Source organism: Pseudoliparis swirei, chromosome 20 (genome assembly GCF_029220125.1).
Source record: "Pseudoliparis swirei isolate HS2019 ecotype Mariana Trench chromosome 20, NWPU_hadal_v1, whole genome shotgun sequence".
In the NCBI taxonomy this organism is placed as follows: Eukaryota; Metazoa; Chordata; class Actinopteri; order Perciformes; family Liparidae; genus Pseudoliparis; species Pseudoliparis swirei.
Genome location: NC_079407.1, coordinates 28,298,458 through 28,318,748, shown reverse-complemented (window position 1 = coordinate 28,318,748; position 20,291 = coordinate 28,298,458). Strand labels below are relative to the sequence as shown.

The 20,291-nt window shown below is 48.2% G+C and overlaps 1 protein-coding gene across 4 annotated transcripts in view; it reads right to left on the bottom strand.

Annotated features, from left to right (window-relative positions):
- The window catches only part of LOC130211371 (arf-GAP with Rho-GAP domain, ANK repeat and PH domain-containing protein 1-like), a 60,783-nt gene extending 42,275 nt beyond the window's left edge, over positions 1-18,508 (bottom strand). For all 4 annotated transcript variants that reach the window (XR_008835017.1, XM_056442123.1, XM_056442122.1 and 1 more), the window contains exons 1-4: positions 18,410-18,508; positions 10,204-11,178; positions 9,876-9,953; positions 944-1,077 (exon numbers count right to left, since the gene is read on the bottom strand). Coding sequence is in view for 3 of the 4 variants with exons in the window: in XM_056442123.1 (XP_056298098.1) it covers positions 944-1,077; positions 9,876-9,953; positions 10,204-11,123 (1,132 nt within the window). In the remaining variant the exon portion in view is untranslated. The remainder of the gene's footprint in view (positions 1-943; positions 1,078-9,875; positions 9,954-10,203; positions 11,179-18,409) is intronic.
- Between the last annotated feature and the right edge of the window lie 1,783 nt (positions 18,509-20,291).

The following is a 20,291-nucleotide window of genomic DNA, read 5'->3' as shown; positions in this document are numbered from 1 at the left end:
TGTGATCACTTCTGAGGAGTTTACCTTGGACAGAAAGAGATGAAGCGCCGACGTTAGCTGAGCTGCTGCATCGAACACATGACATTCCTGTCATTTAATTCCGTGCGTGTTCAAATGCTTCTTCATATTAGTTGTATTTCCTCCCTTCGACGAAATAGATTTTTGACACACGTTACAAGTGGCGTAGTTGTCATTTTGTCGTGTGAAATAGAGCCAAACTTTAGAGCGCTTCTGCCTCGTTGCCATGTTTGCTGCAGTCTGAAGAAACTAAAAAAGTTTGCGCATGCGCAACGCCACAGAGGACCGTTAGCAGAACCGTTAAAGAATTTGGCTAACGATCCCAAACAATCGGTTCACTGAGAACCGGTTCTAAAACAGAACCGGTTCTCGATGCCCATCCCTACTCGTGGGAGTTCGGCCTCGTGACTCAGCATTTAGTTATTTTTGCATGGATTGTATTTTATCCATTTTAAATATAAATTCTGGACTTCGTTCCTGAAGCATAAACAGTTGTTGAAGAACGCGTCAAATCTGTTTATTTTTCTTCATTTCATATAAATGTTCTGATTTATTTGATTATAATAATTTAGGATATGAATATATAAGCATGTTTTTGCTTCTACCGGTTTTGTAAATTAATAGAATAATATTTTATTGTGTTGCAATGATTGACTAAATAAAATACACAACAACAACAACAACAAATGGAAAGCAGAGCTGATGAAACGAGTAAACGAGTGTTTACTCAATTCATGAAAGTCAGTTTTCCTCTCAGAAGTTATTTTAATGGACTGCATCGTGTGCTGCGGCTCAGGGGTCAAGACGCCGACCTTTGACCTCCACTCACACCCAGCTGAGGACCTTCGTGTCACGTTGTTTCGCTCTCAACTCGTAAAATGCCCCCAAAATATCGTCTTCAACCCTTAAAACACGATCTACTCACTGGCGTCCCGGGACAGACGAGTGAGTCTCCTCGCCGGCGGGCGCGACAGACGAGCGTCTCCTCGGCAACGAGGAGGCAGCTGAGGGGCGAGCGCCCTCTGAAGCTCGCCAGGGACGGTCCTGGTGGGAGAAGAGCTGGAGGGGACAGAGGAGAGAGGACAGAGGACAAAGGAGAGAGGACAGAGGACAGAGGACAAAGGAGAGAGGACAGAGGAGAGAGGACAGAGGACAAAGGATAGAGGACAGAGGACAAAGGATAGAGGACAGAGGAGAGAGGACAGAGGACAAAGGAGAGAGGACAGAGGACAAAGGAGAGAGGACAGAGGAGAGAGGACAGAGGACAAAGGATAGAGGACAGAGGAGAGAGGACAAAGGAGAGAGGACAGAGGACAGAGGAGAGAGGACAGAGGACAAAGGACAGAGGACAGAGGACAAAGGACAGAGGAGAGAGGACAGAGGACAAAGGATAGAGGACAGAGGACAAAGGAGAGAGGACAGAGGATAGAGGACAGAGGAGAGAGGAGAGAGGACAGAGGAGAGAGGACAGAGGAGAGAGGACAAAGGATAGAGGACAGAGGAGAGAAGAGAGAGGACAGAGGAGAGAGGACAAAGGATAGAGGACAGAGGAGAGAGGAGAGAGGACAAAGGAGAGAGGACAGAGGAGAGAGGAGAGAGGACAGAGGACAAAGGATAGAGGACAGAGGAGAGAGGACAAAGGAGAGAGGACAGAGGACAGGTCAGGAGGTGAACATCCCATGCAAACGTCCTCCTCCTCCTCCTCCTCCGAGTGAACACTACAGCAGCAGTGAGATGTTCTCACCGTTTCCCAGAAGACGTTGCAGGCGACAAACTTGCGCAAACGGTCTGAAAGACGGACAGGCGGACAGAGGAGGAGAGCGAGAGAGGCGGACAGGCGGAGAGAGCGGAAAGGCGGACAGACGGACAGGCAGACGAGCGGAGAGCGGAGAGCGAAGCAGACGAAGCGGAAACGGAAAGCGGAAGGACGAGCAGACGAAGCGGACAAGCGAACAAGCAGAGACAAGGAAAGCAGACAAGCGGAAAGCGGAAAACGAAAGCGGAAAGAAGACGAGCGGAAGCAGCAGAAAACGGAAAGCAGACAGAAGCAGAAAACGCAGACAAGCGGAAAACGAACGAAGCAGACAAGCGGAAAACGGAAAAGCAGAAAACGGAAAACGGAAAGCGGAAAACGGCAGAAGCGAAAACGAACAAGCAGACGAACAGCGGAAAAGCAGACGAAGCGGAAAAGACAAGCGAAAAGCGAGCAGAAAAGCGGAAACGAAGCAGACAAGCACGAACAAGCAGAAAACGGACAAGCAGACAAGCAGAAAACGAAAGCAGACAAGCAAAGAACGAACGAAAACGAAAGCAGAGAAAGCAAGCGGAAAACGAACAAGCGACGAAGCAGACAAGCGGAAAACGAAAAGCAGAAAACGAAAACGGAAAGCGAAGAAAGCAGACAAGCAGAAAAGCGAAAGCAGAGAAAACGGAAAACAGAACAAGCAGGAAAACGAAAGCAAGCAGAAAACGGAAAAGCGAACGAACAAGCAGAAAACGAAAAAGCAGAAAGCGAAGCAGACGAAGCAGAAAACGAAAGCAGAAAACGAACAAGAACAAGCAGAAACGAAAGAAAACGAACAAGCAGAGAAAGCGAACAAGCGAACAAGCAGAAAACAGACAAGCGAAAGCAGAACAGAAAGCGAAAACGGAAAGCGAAAGCAGCGGAAACGAAAAGCAGACAAGCAGACAAGAAAACGGAAAACGAACAAGCAGAAAACAAGCAGGAAAACGAACAAGCGAAGCAGAAAACGAAAGCAGACAAGCAGAAAACGAAAAACGAGAAAAGCAGACAAGCAGAAAAGAAAAGCGAACAAGCAGAAAACGGAAAACGAACAAGCAGAAACAGAACGAAAGCAGAAAACAGACAACGGAAAACGAGCAGAAAACGAAAACGGAAAACGGAAAGCGAACAAGCAGACGAAGCGGAAACGGAAAACGAACAAGCGAACAAAGCGACAAGCAGAAAGCAGAAAACGAAGCGAAGCAGCGAACAAGCGAAAACGAACAAGCGAAAACGAGAAAGCGAGACAAGCGAACGAAACGGAAAGCAGAAAACGGAAAACGAAAACGGAAAACGAACAAGCAGAAAACGAAAGCGAAACGAACAAGCAGAAAGCAGAAAACAGAGAACGAGCAGAGAAAACAGAAAACGACAAGCAGAAAAACGAACAAGCAGAAACGAAGCGGAAGACAAGCGACAAGCAGAAAGCAGAAAACGGACAAGCGAAGCGAAGCAGAAAACGGACAGGCGGAGGCGGAAGAGACGGACAGGCGGAAGCGGAGAGGCGGAGCGGAGCGGAAGGCGGAGGCGGAGAGGCGGACAGAGCGGAGAGGAGGCGGACGGAGGCGGACAGGCGGACAGGCGGACAGGCGGACAGGCGAGGCGGAGGCGGAGGCGGAGAGACGGACAGACGCTGAGAACCAGCATACCTCTGGCCACATACACACACACACACACACACACATCCGCACACAAACACACACACACACACACACACACACACACACACACACACACACACACATGCACAGACACCCGCACACACACACACACACACATGCACAGACACCCGCACACACACACACAGAGACACCCGCACACACACACATGCACAGACACCCGCACACACACACACACACACTAGCCAACTTGTTCCTTGTTCATATACTGAGTTTGTAATATTTGTAACATGTGCTTCCACAATGCAACACACACAATGCAACACACACACATAAATGCAGCACATGCACACATTAATTCCCATTCATGATCCAGAACATCCTTCACTGTGTATTTTTTTTTCTTTACTGATTTTATTTCTTCTCTTTCTGAAGACTTTCAGACTCAAACCAACAAGTTTCATCGGCTCCGCCTCCAGAGAATGTTCCTCTCTCTACGGTCACATGACCGCTCAGAGGACGGTCACATGACCCGCTCAGAGGACGGTCACATGACCGCTCAGAGGACGGTCACATGACCCGCTCAGAGGACGGTCACATGACCGCTCAGAGGACGGTCACATGACCCGCTCAGAGGACGGTCACATGACCCGCTCAGAGGACGGTCACATGACCGCTCAGAGGACGGTCACATGACCGCTCAGAGGACGGTCACATGACCCGCTCAGAGGACGGTCACATGACCCGCTGAGAGGACGGTCACATGACCGCTCAGAGGACGGTCACATGACCGCTCAGAGGACGGTCACATGACCGCTCAGAGGACGGTCACGTGACCCGCTGAGAGGACGGTCACATGACCGCTCAGAGGACGGTCACGTGACCGCTGAGAGGACGGTCACATGACCGCTCAGAGGACGGTCACATGACCCGCTGAGAGGACGGTCACATGACCCGCTCAGAGGACGGTCACATGACCGCTCAGAGGACGGGCACATGACCCGCTGAGAGGACGGTCACATGACCCGCTCAGAGAACGGTCACATGACCCGCTGAGAGGACGGTCACATGACCGCTCAGAGGACGGGCACATGACCCGCTGAGAGGACGGTCACATGACCCGCTCAGAGAACGGTCACATGACCCGCTGAGAGGACGGTCACATGACCCGCTCAGAGGACGGTCACATGACCCGCTGAGAGGACGGTCACATGACCCGCTGAGAGGACGGTCACATGACCCGCTCAGAGGACGGTCACATGACCCGCTGAGAGGACGGTCACATGACCGCTCAGAGGACGGTCACATGACCGCTCAGAGGACGGTCACATGACCGCTGAGAGGACGGTCACATGACCCGCTGAGAGCGGTCACATGACCCGCTCAGAGGGCGGTCACATGACCCGCTCAGAGGGCGGTCACATGACCCGCTGAGAGGGCGGTCACATGAGCCGCTCAGAGGGCGGTCACATGACCCGCTGAGGACGGTCACATGACCGCTCAGAGGACGGTCACATGACCCGCTGAGAGGACGGTCACATGACCGCTCAGAGGACGGTCACATGACCCGCTGAGAGGACGGTCACATGACCCGCTCAGAGAACGGTCACATGACCCGCTGAGAGGACGGTCACATGACCGCTCAGAGGACGGTCACATGACCGCTGAGAGGACGGTCACATGACCCGCTGAGAGGACGGTCACATGACCCGCTCAGAGGACGGTCACATGACCCGCTGAGAGGACGGTCACATGACCCGCTCAGAGGACGGTCACATGACCCGCTGAGAGGACGGTCACATGACCCGCTCAGGGGTCGGTCACATGCCCCGCTCAGAGGGCGGTCACATGACCGCTGAGAGGGCGGTCACATGACCGCTCAGAGGACGGTCACATGACCGCTCAGAGGACGGTCACATGACCGCTGAGAGGACGGTCACATGACCCGCTGAGAGGACGGTCACATGACCCGCTCAGAGGACGGTCACATGACCCGCTGAGAGGACGGTCACATGACCGCTCAGAGGACGGTCACATGACCCGCTGAGAGGACGGTCACATGACCGCTCAGAGGACGGTCACATGACCGCTCAGAGGACGGTCACATGACCGCTGAGAGGACGGTCACATGACCCGCTGAGAGGACGGTCACATGACCGCTCAGAGGACGGTCACATGACCCGCTGAGAGGACGGTCACATGACCCGCTGAGAGGACGGTCACATGACCCGCTCAGAGGACGGTCACGTGACCGCTCAGAGGACGGTCACATGACCCGCTGAGAGGACGGTCACATGACCCGCTGAGAGAACGGTCACATGACCCGCTGAGAGGACGGTCACATGACCCGCTCAGAGGACGGTCACATGACCGCTGAGAGGACGGTCACATGACCCGCTCAGAGGACGGTCACATGACCGCTGAGAGGACGGTCACATGACCGCTCAGAGGACGGTCACGTGACCCGCTCAGAGGACGGTCACATGACCGCTGAGAGGACGGTCACATGACCCGCTCAGAGGACGGTCACATGACCGCTGAGAGGACGGTCACATGACCGCTCAGAGGACGGTCACATGACCGCTCAGAGGACGGTCACATGACCGCTCAGAGGACGGTCACATGACCCGCTCAGAGGACGGTCACATGACCGCTCAGAGGACGGTCACATGACCCGCTCAGAGGACGGTCACATGACCCGCTGAGAGGACGGTCACATGACCCGCTGAGAGGACGGTCACATGACCGCTCAGAGGACGGTCACATGACCGCTGAGAGGACGGTCACATGACCCGCTGAGAGGACGGTCACATGACCCGCTGAGAGGACGGTCACATGACCCGCTCAGAGGACGGTCACATGACCGCTCAGAGGACGGTCACATGACCCGCTCAGAGGACGGTCACATGACCGCTCAGAGGACGGTCACATGACCCGCTCAGAGAACGGTCACATGACCCGCTGAGAGGACGGTCACATGACCCGCTCAGAGGACGGTCACATGACCGCTGAGAGGACGGTCACATGACCCGCTGAGAGGACGGTCACATGACCCGCTCAGAGGACGGTCACATGACCGCTGAGAGGACGGTCACATGACCCGCTCAGAGAACGGTCACATGACCCGCTGAGAGGACGGTCACATGACCGCTGAGAGGACGGTCACATGACCCGCTCAGAGGACGGTCACATGACCGCTGAGAGGACGGTCACATGACCCGCTGAGAGGACGGTCACATGACCCGCTGAGAGGACGGTCACATGACCGCTCAGAGGACGGTCACATGACCCGCTCAGAGGACGGTCACATGACCCGCTCAGAGGACGGTCACATGACCCGCTGAGAGGACGGTCACATGACCCGCTGAGAGGACGGTCACATGACCCGCTCAGAGGACGGTCACATGACCCGCTGAGAGGACGGTCACATGACCGCTCAGAGGACGGTCACATGACCCGCTGAGAGGACGGTCACATGACACACATGTGTAAACACACACATGTAAACAACACACACCTTACACATTAGTTGTTTCATGATGTTTAGTTTCCTGGTGACTCCAGATAACTTTTATATTCCTTCCTCCGTTTAATAATAAACCAGAAAATAACACAATGACGGGAAACTGACCCGTTGACACAGTTCCTCCTTTTACTCAGGAAAAGAGAGAGAGGGGGGGGGAGGGAGAGAGGGACAGAGAAAGAGAGAGAGAGGGAGAGGAAGAGAGAGAGGGAGAAGGGGCTGTTAGCTCTATATTTAACCTGACCTCTGTATACACAACAGACGAGGATGAAGACACAATGGAGACACAGTGAAGACACAATGGAGACAGTGAAGACAGTGAAAACATAATGGAGACACAATGGAGACACAATGAGACACAATGGAGACACCATGGAGACACAGTGAAGACACAATGGAGACACAGTGAAAACATAATGGAGACACAATGAAGACACAATGGAGACACAATGAAGACAGTGAAAACACAATGGAGACACAATGGAGACAGTGAAGACACAATGGAGACACAATGGAGACACAATGGAGACAGTGAAGACACAGTGAAGACACAATGGAGACAGTGAAAACACAATGGAGTCACAATGGAGACACAGTGAAGACACTATGGAGACACAATGGAGACACAGTGAAGACACAATGGAGACACAATGAAGACACTATGGAGACAGTGAAGACACAATGGAGACACAATGAAGACAGTGAAAACACAATGAAGACACAATGGAGACACTATGAAGACACAATGGAGACAGTGAAGACACAATGAAGACACAGTGAAAACACAATGGAGACACAATGAAAACACAGTGAAGACACAGTGAAGACACAATGGAGACAGTGAAAACACAATGGAGACACAATGAAGACACTATGGAGACACTATGAAGACAGTGAAAACACAATGGAGACACAATGGAGACAATATGAAGACACAATGAAGACACAATGAAGACACAATGGAGAAACAATGAAGACAATCTGAAGACACAATGGAGATAATATGAAGACACAATGGAGACAAAATGGAGATAATATGAAGACACAATGGAGACAATATGAAGACACAATGAAGACACAATGGAGACAAAATGGAGATCATATGAAGACACAATGAAGACAATATGAAGACACAATGGAGACAATATGAAGACACAATGAAGATAATATGAAGACACAATGAAGACACAATGGAGACAATATGAAGACACAATGGAGACAATATGAAGACACAATATGAAGACACAATGGAGACAATATGAAGACACAATGGAGACACAATGAAGACACAATGAAGACACAATGGAGACACTATGAAGACACAATGGAGACACAATGGAGACACAATGAAGACACAATGGAGACACAATGAAGACAGTGGAGACACAGTGAAGACACAATGAAGACACAATGGAGACAGTGTAGACACAATGAAGACACTATGGAGACACAATGAAGACACAATGGAGACAATGGAGACACATGGACCCTTCAGCTGGGCTGTTGGTGGACGAGTCGTTGTGTATTTATGTGGCCTCCTTTTTACTTAAATATGAAAAGTACCTCAATAAGTAGGTTAATAGTACCTTAATATTACCTTTATAGTACCTTAATAGTACCTTCGTAAAACTACAACTACATCTAGAACTACAACTACATCTAGAACCACAACTGCAACTACAACTAGAACTACAACTAGAACCACAACTACAACTAAAACTACAACTACAACACTACAACTACAGCTAGAACACTAAAACTACAACTACATCTAGAACTACAACTAAAACTACATCTAGAACCACAACTAAAACTAGAACTAGAACCACAACTAAAACTAGAACCAGAACTAAAACTAGAACTAGAACCACAACTAAAACTACAACTAGAACTACAAATAGAACTACAACTAAAACTACATCTAGAACCACAACTACATCTAGAACTACAACTACAGCTAGAACACTAAAACTACAACTACATCTAGAACTACAACTAAAACTACATCTAGAACCACAACTAAAACTACAACTACAACTACAAATAGAACTACAACTACCACAGAGAGCAGTTCTCTCCCTCTAGATTGTTCTCTTTGTTGTTGTTTACCTGGTTTACATCACAATGAGTAACTAAGAGGAGCATTGTCTACACATCTGCATTCAGGAACACACCTGGACATGTTTACCTTTAATAAATAAAAGAAGAAACAATAAATAAATAAAAGACTGAACAATAAATAATAATAAAGTACCGTACCGCCGGTCGAGGTCAAACTACAGAGACGAGCTGTAAACACGATCACAGAAAGCATGAAGCCTGAGATAAAGAAAGCTTCCTGTTGAGAGAGAGGGGGGGGGAGAGAGAGACAGGGGGAGAGGGGAGAGAGAGAGAAAGAGAGAAAAAGAGAGAGAGAGAGAGACAGAGGGAGAGAGACAGAGAGACAGAGGGAGAGAGACAGAGAGAGAGAGAGAGAGGGAAAGAGAGAGAATCCGAAGCTGAGAAGAGAAATCATGAGTATAAACTCACCCCGAGCAACGTGTTCAAAATGAGTCCTCTTCTCTGAAAACACACACACACACACACTTTCGGAAGAAAGGAAAGAGAGGGGGGTGAAGAGGAAATGACCAGTTAACCAGAAGAAGGGAGGAAGAAGAAGAAGAAGAAGAGAGAGTGTGCTACAAAGTCCTGCTAACAAATCACTTCTCTCTCTCTTTATTTCTCTCTCTCTCCATCTCCTTGTGACACTCAGTGTTGTGTAGCTGGTGTTGTGCGTTTTAACCGCTCCGTGTTGTTCTCCTTTGTGACTTCCTCCCTCTCTCTGTAGCTCGTTTCCCCTCAACGTCACGACGGGAACATGAAACACACAACTGGTCTAGAGACAGACGCACAACGAGAAGAGGACGCACAACCGGTCTAGAGACAGACTCACATATATATAAAAAGTCCCAGTAACAAAGTGAAGCGGTGCAGTTCTCCATCGTGTCCACTAGGTGGCAGCACACACACTCTAACACACAGAGGGGAGATTATTGACTGTTACTTAATTAAATATAACTCCACACACACACACACAGTCACACACACACACACACTCTCACACACACACAGTCACTCACACACACACACACAGTCACACTCTCTCACACACACACACACACACACACACACACTCTCACACACACACACATAGTCACACTCTCACACACACACACACACACACAGTCACTCTCACACACAGTGATAATAACAAGTCTCACCGGTGAGGGATTGGTGGACGTCCTTTAGGCCACGCCCCTGATTTGGGAGGGAGAGGAGGAGCATTCACATCGTTGCCGTGGGAGACGGATGCAGAAGCTCCTCCTCCGTCACCGGCCGCGTGACGGACAGGTGGCTGAAGGGGGAGGAGGGTGGGAGGGTGGAGAGGCGCATGGGTGGGGGGGGAGGTCGGGGGGGAGGCGGTGAAGCGCTGGGGGGGGCAGTTGGGGACGCTGCGTGGCGGCACCGGGGGTAAACACCCAGAGTGCACCGGGGCGCTGGGGCGGAACCTCGTCCTCTCTTTGGGCACCGGCTTCTCCCTCTCTCCCTCCCTCTCTTCCTCTCGTCCTCCTCTTGTTCTCTGTCCAGGAAGTGGCTTCTTCTCTCCTCCCTCTCCATCCCTCTCTTCCTCTCGTCCTCCTCTTGTTCTTTGTCCAGGAAGTGGCTTCTTCTCTCCTCCCTCTCCATCCCTCTCTTCTTCTCCAGATGCCATGCGTCTCAGTCCAGGAAGTGGCTTCTCCCTCTTCTTCTCTCCTCCCTCTCCATCCCTCTCTTCTTCTCCAGATGCCATGCGTCTCAGTCCAGGAAGTGGCTTCTCCCTCTTCTTGTCTCCTCCTTCTCCCCTCTCCTCTTTCATCTGGGGCGCCTGCCTCTCCCTGGCCTCTGGTTCTGGTTCCTCTCTCTCTCTCTCCCTGGCCACTGGTCTCAATGTCTCTCCACCTCCTGTCTCTCTCTCCTTGAGGCTGGCCAGGATGCGTCTCTGGTGGCCCGGCAGCGTGACGCCCATCGCCTCCAGCTGAGCGGCCGTGAGGTTGCGACATCGCCGCGGCGACGCCAGCCCTGCGCTCCGGAAGGCGGCGGCGTACTGCTCCAGGCGGAGGACGCTCAGCCAGTCCCACAGCGGGGAGCCGGGCTCAGACATCACGGTGTGGGCGGAGCCTGAGACGTCGACCTCGGCGCCTCACGGCTCACACGGCCTGAAGAGGAGAGACAAACGTGAGGGATCGAAGACTAAAGAGATTCTCCCCGGAGGAGGCGGAGCCTCCGGTGTTGTTGTCACTCTGAGTCATCAGGATGAAATGTGGAAACACCGGCAGCACCACGAGGCACCTGGGCCGCCCGAGGCCGAGGGTCAAAGGGTCAGAGAATCAGAGAGTCAGAGAGTCAGAGAGTCAGGGTCAGAGGGTCAGAGAGTAAGAGAGTAAGAGAGTAAGAGAGTCAGAGTCAGAGAGTCAGAGAGTAAGAGAGTCAGAAGGTCAGAGGGCCAGAGGGTCAGAGAGTCAGAGGGCCAGAGAGTCAGAGTCAGAGGGTCAGAGAGTCAGAGGGTCAGAGGGTCAGAGAGTCAGAGAGTCAGAGGGTCAGAGGGTCAGAGAGTCAGAGGGTCAGAGGGCCAGAGAGTCAGAGGGTCAGAAGGTCAGAGAGTCAGAGGGTCAGAGAGTCAGAAGGTCAGAGGGTCAGAGAGTCAGAGGGTCAGAGGGTCAGAGGGTAAGAGGGTCAGAGAGTCAGAGAGGTCAGAGGGTCAGAGAGTCAGAGAGTCAGAGGGTCAGAGGGTCAGAGGGTCAGAGGGTCAGAGGGTCAGAGAGTCAGAGGGTCAGAGGGTCAGAGGGTCAGAGGTCAGAGGTCAGAAGGTCAGAAGGTCAGAGGGTCAGAGAGTCAGAGGGTCAGAGAGTCAGAGAGTCAGAGAGTCAGAAGGTCAGAGAGTCAGAGAGTCAGAGGGTCAGAGAGTCAGAGAGTCAGAGGGTCAGAGGGTCAGAGAGTCAGAGGGTCAGAGAGTCAGAGGGTCAGAGGGTCAGAGGGCCAGAGAGTCAGAGGGTCAGAAGGTCAGAGGGTCAGAGAGTCAGAGGGTCAGAGAGTCAGGTCAGAGAGTCAGAAGGTCAGAGAGTCAGAGGGTCAGAGAGTCAGAGGGTCAGAGGGTCAGAGGGTCAGAGGTCAGAGGTTAGAGGGTCAGAGGTTAGAGGGTCAGAGGTTAGAGGGTCAGAGGATAGAGGGTCAGAGGTTAGAGGGTCAGAGGTTAGAGGGTCAGAGGGTCAGAGGTCAGAGGTCAGAGGTCAGAGGGTCAGAAGGTCAGAAGGTCAGAAGGTCAGAAGGTCAGAGAGTCAGAGAGTCAGAGAGTCAGAAGGTCAGAGAGTCAGAGAGTCAGAGGGTCAGAGAGTCAGAGAGTCAGAGGGTCAGAGAGTCAGAGGGTCAGAGAGTCAGAGGGTCAGAGAGTCAGAGGGTCAGAAGGTCAGAAGGTCAGAGGGTCAGAGAGTCAGAAGGTCAGAGGGTCAGAGGGTCAGAAGGTCAGAGAATCAGAGAATCAGAGAGTCAGAGGGTCAGAGAGTCAGAAGGTCAGAGGGTCAGAGGGTCAGAGAGTCAGAGGGTCAGAGGGTCAGAAGGTCAGAGGGTCAGAAGGTCAGAGGGTCAGAGGGTCAGAGGGTCAGAAGGTCAGAGGGTCAGAAGGTCAGAAGGTCAGAGGGTCAGAGAGTCAGAAGGTCAGAGGGTCAGAAGGTCAGAAGGTCAGAGGGTCAGAAGGTCAGAAGGTCAGAGGGTCAGAGAGAGTGAGAAGGAAGACGTGAAGAAACCTTACAGCAAAATGAGATAGTTGTTGCTTCACACACAGAGAGTCTTTTACAATGTGTTGTTGTTGTTGTTGTTGTTGTCATCAACACAGACACACAGCTTAAGCTACACTGGACAAAAGGACGATTCATCTGTTTGATGACACGTAAAACAATAACTTTTTACTATGAAACTTTTAAATGGTCAGAATTCAGTTTTATAACTTTATTGGTGAAACTTTCCAAAACAATTCAACGCGACTAAAATCAAAACAAAAGCAGCCGGCGGCCATTTTCCATTGTTCCTGTAGACCAGGGGCGCTCAATACCTCGTGTTGTAGATCACATGACATTCAAACAGGCCCCGCCCCCTGGCCTTCTCTCTTTAGACGTCTTTGTTATTAAACTAAAGGTCTGATTGGTCTCCAGCAGCGTCTCTCTGTCTCTCTGTCTCGACACGTCTCTTCACATCGGGGCGGGGCAAAAGAAAGTCACCTGTGTGTGTGTGTGTGTGTGTGTCTGTGTGTGTGCTCTGTCTCTGTGTGTCTGTGTGTGTGTGTCTCTGTGTGTGTCTCTGTGTGTGTGTCTCTGTGTGTGTGTCTCTGTGTGTGTGTCTCTGTGTGTGTCTGTGTGTGTCTGTGTGTGTGTCTGTGTGTGTGTCTCTGTGTGTGTGTCTCTGTGTGTGTCTCTGTGTGTGTGTCTCTGTGTGTGTGTCTCTGTGTGTCTCTGTGTGTGTGTCTCTGTGTGTGTGTCTCTATCTCTGTGTGTGTGTGTGCATGTGTTCCTCTTCTCCTTCATAAACTTCTTTGGGGTCAAATTCAGTTCCTTTTCTTTTAAAATGAGGAACTTAAAACTCAGAAACATCATAAACTAGAACGGGCACTTGGTAGAGCGCATACCTTCACATCTCACAAGATTGGGCATTGAATTATCAACATGTTGGCATTAGTTGCCAATTGGATATAAATTGACCGCGCTATGGTAAAAAGACGATTTAGACCTTTTCATGACCTTGATCTTTGACCCGATCGATCCCAAAATCTAATCAAATAGTCCCCGGATAATAACCAATCATCCCACCAAATGTTATGCGATTCGGTTTAATACTTTTTGAGTTATGCGAGTAACACGCATACAAATAAATAAATGGCGATCAAAACATAACCTTCCACATTTTCAATGCGAAGGTAAAAACTGATGAACTGAAAAGACACAACATCAACACATCAACAGCACGCGGCGCACTGGGCTGCAGCGCACAACGTGTGGAGACACACTACACACTCCGGTCTCGTGTGTTTTAAATGTTTTTGTGCTTCAATATTTATTTAAAACGACAATCAGGAATTAATATTCATACGACATTCATCGACCCACTTTACTGGTATTTAAATATACGCTCACGTGCACTAACATAAGCTCACGTGCACTAACATACGCTCACGTGCACTAACATAAGCTCACGTGCACTAACATACGCTCACGTGCACTAACATAAGCTCACGTGCACTAACATACGCTCACGTCGTTCCTTTAACTCCTGAAATCTCCAAACTCCTCCCTGAGCTCTGATTGGTCTGTTTCTTCATGTTACTTCCTGTTTACGTATCTTTACCTTCGCATTGAAAATGCCGGAAGGTTATGTTTTGATCGCCGTGTATTTATTTATTTATTTATATGCGTGTTATTCGCAAAACTCAAAAAGTATTGAACCGAATCGCATGAAATTTGGTGGGATGATTGTTTATTATCCGGGGACCAGTTGATTAGATTTTGGGATCGAGCGGGTCAAAGGTCAAACTCTTTTTTTACCATAGCACGATACATTTGTGTCCAATTGGCATGCAACTAATGCCAACATTTTCATAATTCAATGCCCAATCTTGTGATATGCGAAGGTATGCGCTCTACCGAGTGCCCATTCTAGTTTATTTAATGTTCTGACGTTTCCAGCATTTCTCTCTCCTCCCACTCAGAGAGCCAAGAACAGTCACTGTGCACACACACACACACACACACACACACACACACACACACACACACACACACACACACACACACACACACACACACACACACACACACACACACACACACACACACACACACACACACACACACACACACACACACACACACACACACACACACACACACTAAAGGAATCATCTGAATGTGCTTTAGTGTGTGTGAGTGAGAGAGACTTAGATTGAGAGAGAGAGAGAGAGAGAGAGTTTCATCTGCATCTTGAGGGCTGATCAATAATCCGGACCATGGATCCAGAACCTCTCTGATCTGATTCTGTGTTTCTGTTCCTGGTCTTGAAACAAAACAACAATCAGAAGCTTTGTGTGAGAAGCAGAGTTCAGGAGCTCGAGGGAACTGGGTCAGCGTGGAGCCGCCGGGACACGGGGAGAACATCATCTTATCTTACCTTACATCATCTTACATCATCTTATATCATCTCATTTTATATCATCTCATCTTACCTTACATCATCTTATCTTACCTTACATCATCTTACATCATCTCATCTTATATCATCTTATCTTACCTTACATCATCTTATATCATCTTATCTTACCTTATATCATCTCATCTTATATCATCTTATCTTACCTTACATCATCTTACATCATCTCATATCATCTTATCTTACCTTACATCATCTTACATCATCTTATATCATCTCATCTTATATCATCTTATCTTACATCATCTTATATCATCTTATGTCATCTCATCTTATCTTACATCATCTCACATCATCTTATCTTACATCAACTTATATCATCTTATCTTATATCATCTTACATCATCTCACATCATCTTATCTTACATCATCTCACATCATCTTATCTTATATCATCTTATCTTATATCATCTTACATCATCTTATATCATCTTATATCATCTTATCTTATATCATCTTACATCATCTTATATCATCTTATATCATCTTACATCTTATATCAACTTATATCATCTTATGTTATATCATCTTACATCATCTTATATCATCTTATCTTATATCAACTTATATCATCTTATCTTATATCATCTTACATCATCTTATATCATCTTATCTTATATCATCTTACATCATCTTATCTTATACAGGCACGTGCAGACATTTTGGGGGGCAGGTGCTCAAACCCAAAAAAAGGGCACCCAATGCCAAACAAAAATAATTCTGACAGTTGAAGCGTCAGCATCAAGACACAGATGATGCAATACGTCCTCCACCTGCGTCTCCTCTGGCAGCATCAGACCACTAGCTTACATGTTCTTTATGAATCAAGATGAATTATTATATAGCAACAACAGTACAAGCGTTCTGATTGGCTAATGGTCGTCATGCCAGCCACGTATCGCCCTCCTCCTGGTCTGATACGGATCCGTATTGCACTATTACGTCATTTTCAAAATGAGCGATATTGATAGACAACAGCCAAGAGCAGTGGTCCTCAAACTAAGGCCCACGGGCCGGATACGGCCGCCTCCACATTTGGCCCGGCCCTCTGAACAATACCAGAGAGGCCTTATGATTTTTTTTCAGTCTGGCCACACAAATCCTAGACAAGCCCCTGTTGAATAGAACGGAATAAGAACTCTCTCTCTCTCTCTTTTCTCTCTCTTCTCTCTCTCTCTCTTCTCTCTATTCTCTAAACATAACTAACGTCAGTAAACAGCTGGACGAGGCTTTGAAATCACGGATTTCGTGAGTTGTTGTTTATTTGTTTAGGAAACGTCGGACCAGTCGTGACGTCATGTTTTCAGCAGCGTAATGTTGTGGTTGATTTATCACAAAACAACGTCAGGGGACAAACACCGTCAGGACCTGTTTGTCTGGTGCTGCGGGTCAGAGGAGAAGGAGGTGCAGCCGCTTGGTGGCGCGAGGAGCACTGAGCAGAGGAGGAAGTGGAGGAGGAGGGAGGGGCGCGGCGGGGGGCGGGGGGGGGGGGCTCGTGAGCGTCGCGGAGCGGGTCTAGGCGAAATTCTCACAAGAACTCAAATAAATGCCCCGTCGGATATTAAAACACATTTGGGGGGACTTGATGACAGAGAGAGAAACTTTTATTCTTAAATACTGAATGAAAAAAGTGGTCTCCAGCAAAAAGGGCACTTTACTCATCCAGGACAAAGGGGAGGAGCTTGAGCACCACTAGGGGTCTATCTGTGCACGTGCCTGATCTTATATCATCTTATATCATCTTACATCATCTTACATTATCTTATATCATATCATCTTACATCATCTTATATCATCTTATATCTTACATCATCTTACATCATCTTATATCTTATATCATCTTATATCATATATCATCTTATATCATCTTATATCATCTTACATCATCTTATATCTTATATCATCTTACATCATCTTATATCTTATATCTTATATCATCTTACATCTTATATCATCTTACATCATCTTATATCATCTTACATCTTATATCATATATCATCTTATATCATCTTACATCTTATATCATCTTACATCATCTGATATCTTATATCATCTTACATCATCTTATATCATCTTATATCTTCTTATATCATCGTATATCTTATATCATCTTATATCATCTTATCTTATATCATCTTACATCATCTTATCTTATATCATCTTATATCATCTTATCTTATATCATCTGATATCAGATGATATCATCTTATATTATGTTATGATCCTTTAAATGACCCATCTGTTGTGACCCGTTTAACTTCTCCAATAGTTTAATTAGCATAATTATATCTGTTTACACACATCATCAGAGCCAGAATTATGGTCCAGAAGTTCTGCTTTTGTGAGACTACTGAACACACACACACAGTTCTTTAAAAGCTATACAACGGATTACCTCAGATTACGTGAGCAAGGAAACACAAAACTATCAGTTTAGAAAAACCATAAAGTTTCCACTTAAACTTCACAACTTATCCGATCATACAGTTTCACAATTGATATCATCTCTACACACACTGCCCTAGAATGTAACACTTTATTCTTCTTAAAAAGCAGAAATAATCATCCATAAGCAGAAACGTGTGAGTGCGAGTGTGAGAGTGTGTGTGTGTTGTAGTGGATGTTTCCTACCTGCTCTCAGACTAAAAATTATCCTGTATATATTGATATCATCTCATCACCTCTAAACACACACACACACACACATTACTATTATTATTAAAAAGCAGAATAAGCAACTGTAGGCTGCAGAGTGTTGCCTACCTTATAAAAGTGTAAAGAGCTCCTGTGTGTCCAGCTACCCACCTGTCTCAATCCACCTGCCTGCCCCCCCCCCCCGGTGGTCCTCTGGTCAACGCTCCGTGGTTAAACTCTCCATCGACCCTTCACCGGCTTAAGACGGGACGCATTCCAGCGGATAAAGAGCCCAAAGCAACACGGAGCGGCTCATGTGAACCGACCCGGAGCAGCAGCAGGCGAACTAACAGGCGAACTGACAGGCGAACTAACAGGCGAACTGACAGGCGAACTGACAGGCGAACTAACAGACTAACTAACAGACTAACTAACAGACTAACTAGCTGCTCTTTCAGCGCGCGACAACGTGTCCGCTTCCCCGTGTTCATGGAGCGGCTTCTCATCAAAGGCTCTGGAAGTTTCTCTTTTAAAAAAGTTTGTAAATTCGTGTCATTCACTTACCTTTTATATTCACTCCGCTGAAACATGCTGCCTGTCTGTCTGTCTGCCTGCCTGTCTGTCTGTCTGTCTGTCGGTCGGTCTCCTTCGAGATGAATTCAGCGCGACGCCTCGTCAATAGTTATTTTTCCCACGGATGAAAAGTGTCAGCAAGACTCTAAAGTACAAGTGAAGGAAGTTATAAAAAACCCACTTCCGGTTATGTGTTTTCAAAATAAACGTCATGTATCGGCGTTCAAGGCTGCAGCGTTTTATTGTGTAGGGCTCGCCCCGATGTGTTTCCGGTGTTTCTATGGCTACAATGATGCAATAAAAACGGCCAAAACTTCCGCCCCGCCGTCACGTGACCACCGAGAACCCGGCGTTGCCCTTTTATGTGTTAGTTGTGTGAATAAACTGATTTACATCCTTTTAATCTTTAAATAACAACAACAAAACTCTTGTTGGAGCATTTAACCCACATGTGTATTTAGTTGCATGTTTCTTGATCCCAGCAGGAGGTGTGAACAGGTGTATTCACAGGAATACCAGGAATATGAATCATGTGTATACGAGCTGGTAATCAGTAATCAATGTGACTCCGCTGTGTTAGTTGTAATGTCTCAAGGGAACCACCAGAGGGCGCCACTCACCAGCACAGCGTTGAGCCGAGGAGAGGAACATAAAAGAGGAAACACGAGATAGAAAATGTGGCATGTAATAGACTTTAAATAATTGAACAGGATCCTGTGACTGGTCCCCGGGAGCAGCCGGCTGGGCGGAGGGGAATACAAGTGCAATATAAGTCATAATAGACTAAATTAAAACCCATAACTTCTTAACACTGTAAATACTGACGTACCAGGAGACCCTGAACACAACACACTCATGAATATAATACATCACATCGGAGAGTTTGTTTTATTCTCCATCGAACACGAGCTGAAGGGATGAACAACACTGACCCTGAGTCACTCCTCTGACCTCTGACCTCTGACCTGAAGGCCGTGGGGCAGAGTCACAACCATTAGCTCTGGGTCCAGGAGATGAACGAAGGAATCAGGAGAGGAGATGAAAGGTGGAAGGAACTGAGGAGAGGAGACATGGCAGAGAGAATTCAAGGAGTAAAAGTTGAAGATGAATGAGAGGGAGAAAAACTGGAGGACGTCTAGGATACACTGAGCTCCTCTCTCCTCTCCTCTCTCCTTATGGACGCTTAGGATACACTGAGCTCCTCTCCTCTCTCCTCTCTCCTTAAGGACGTCTAGGATACACTGAGCTCCTCTCCTCTCTCCTTATGGACGTTTAGGATACACTGAGCTCCTCTCTCCTCTCCTCTCTCCTTATGGACGTTTAGGATACACTGAGCTCCTCTCCTCTCTCCTCTCTCCTTATGGACGTTTAAGATACACTGAGCTCCTCTCTCCTCTCTCCTTATGGACGCTTAGGATACACTGAGCTCCTCTCCTCTCTCCTCTCTCCTTAAGGCCGTCTAGGATACACTGAGCTCCTCTCTCCTCTCCTCTCTCCTCTCTCCTTATGGACGCTTAGGATACACTGAGCTCCTCTCCTCTCTCCTCTCTCCTTAAGGACGTCTAGGATACACTGAGCTCCTCTCCTCTCTCCTTATGGACGTTTAGGATACACTGAGCTCCTCTCTCCTCTCCTCTCTCCTTATGGACGTTTAGGATACACTGAGCTCCTCTCCTCTCTCCTCTCTCCTTATGGACGTTTAAGATACACTGAGCTCCTCTCTCCTCTCTCCTTATGGACGCTTAGGATACACTGAGCTCCTCTCCTCTCTCTCTCCTTATGGCCGTCTAGGATACACTGGGTTCCTCTCCTCTCTCCTCTCTCTCCTTATGGACGTTTAGGATACACTGAGCTCCTCTCTCCTCTCCTCTCT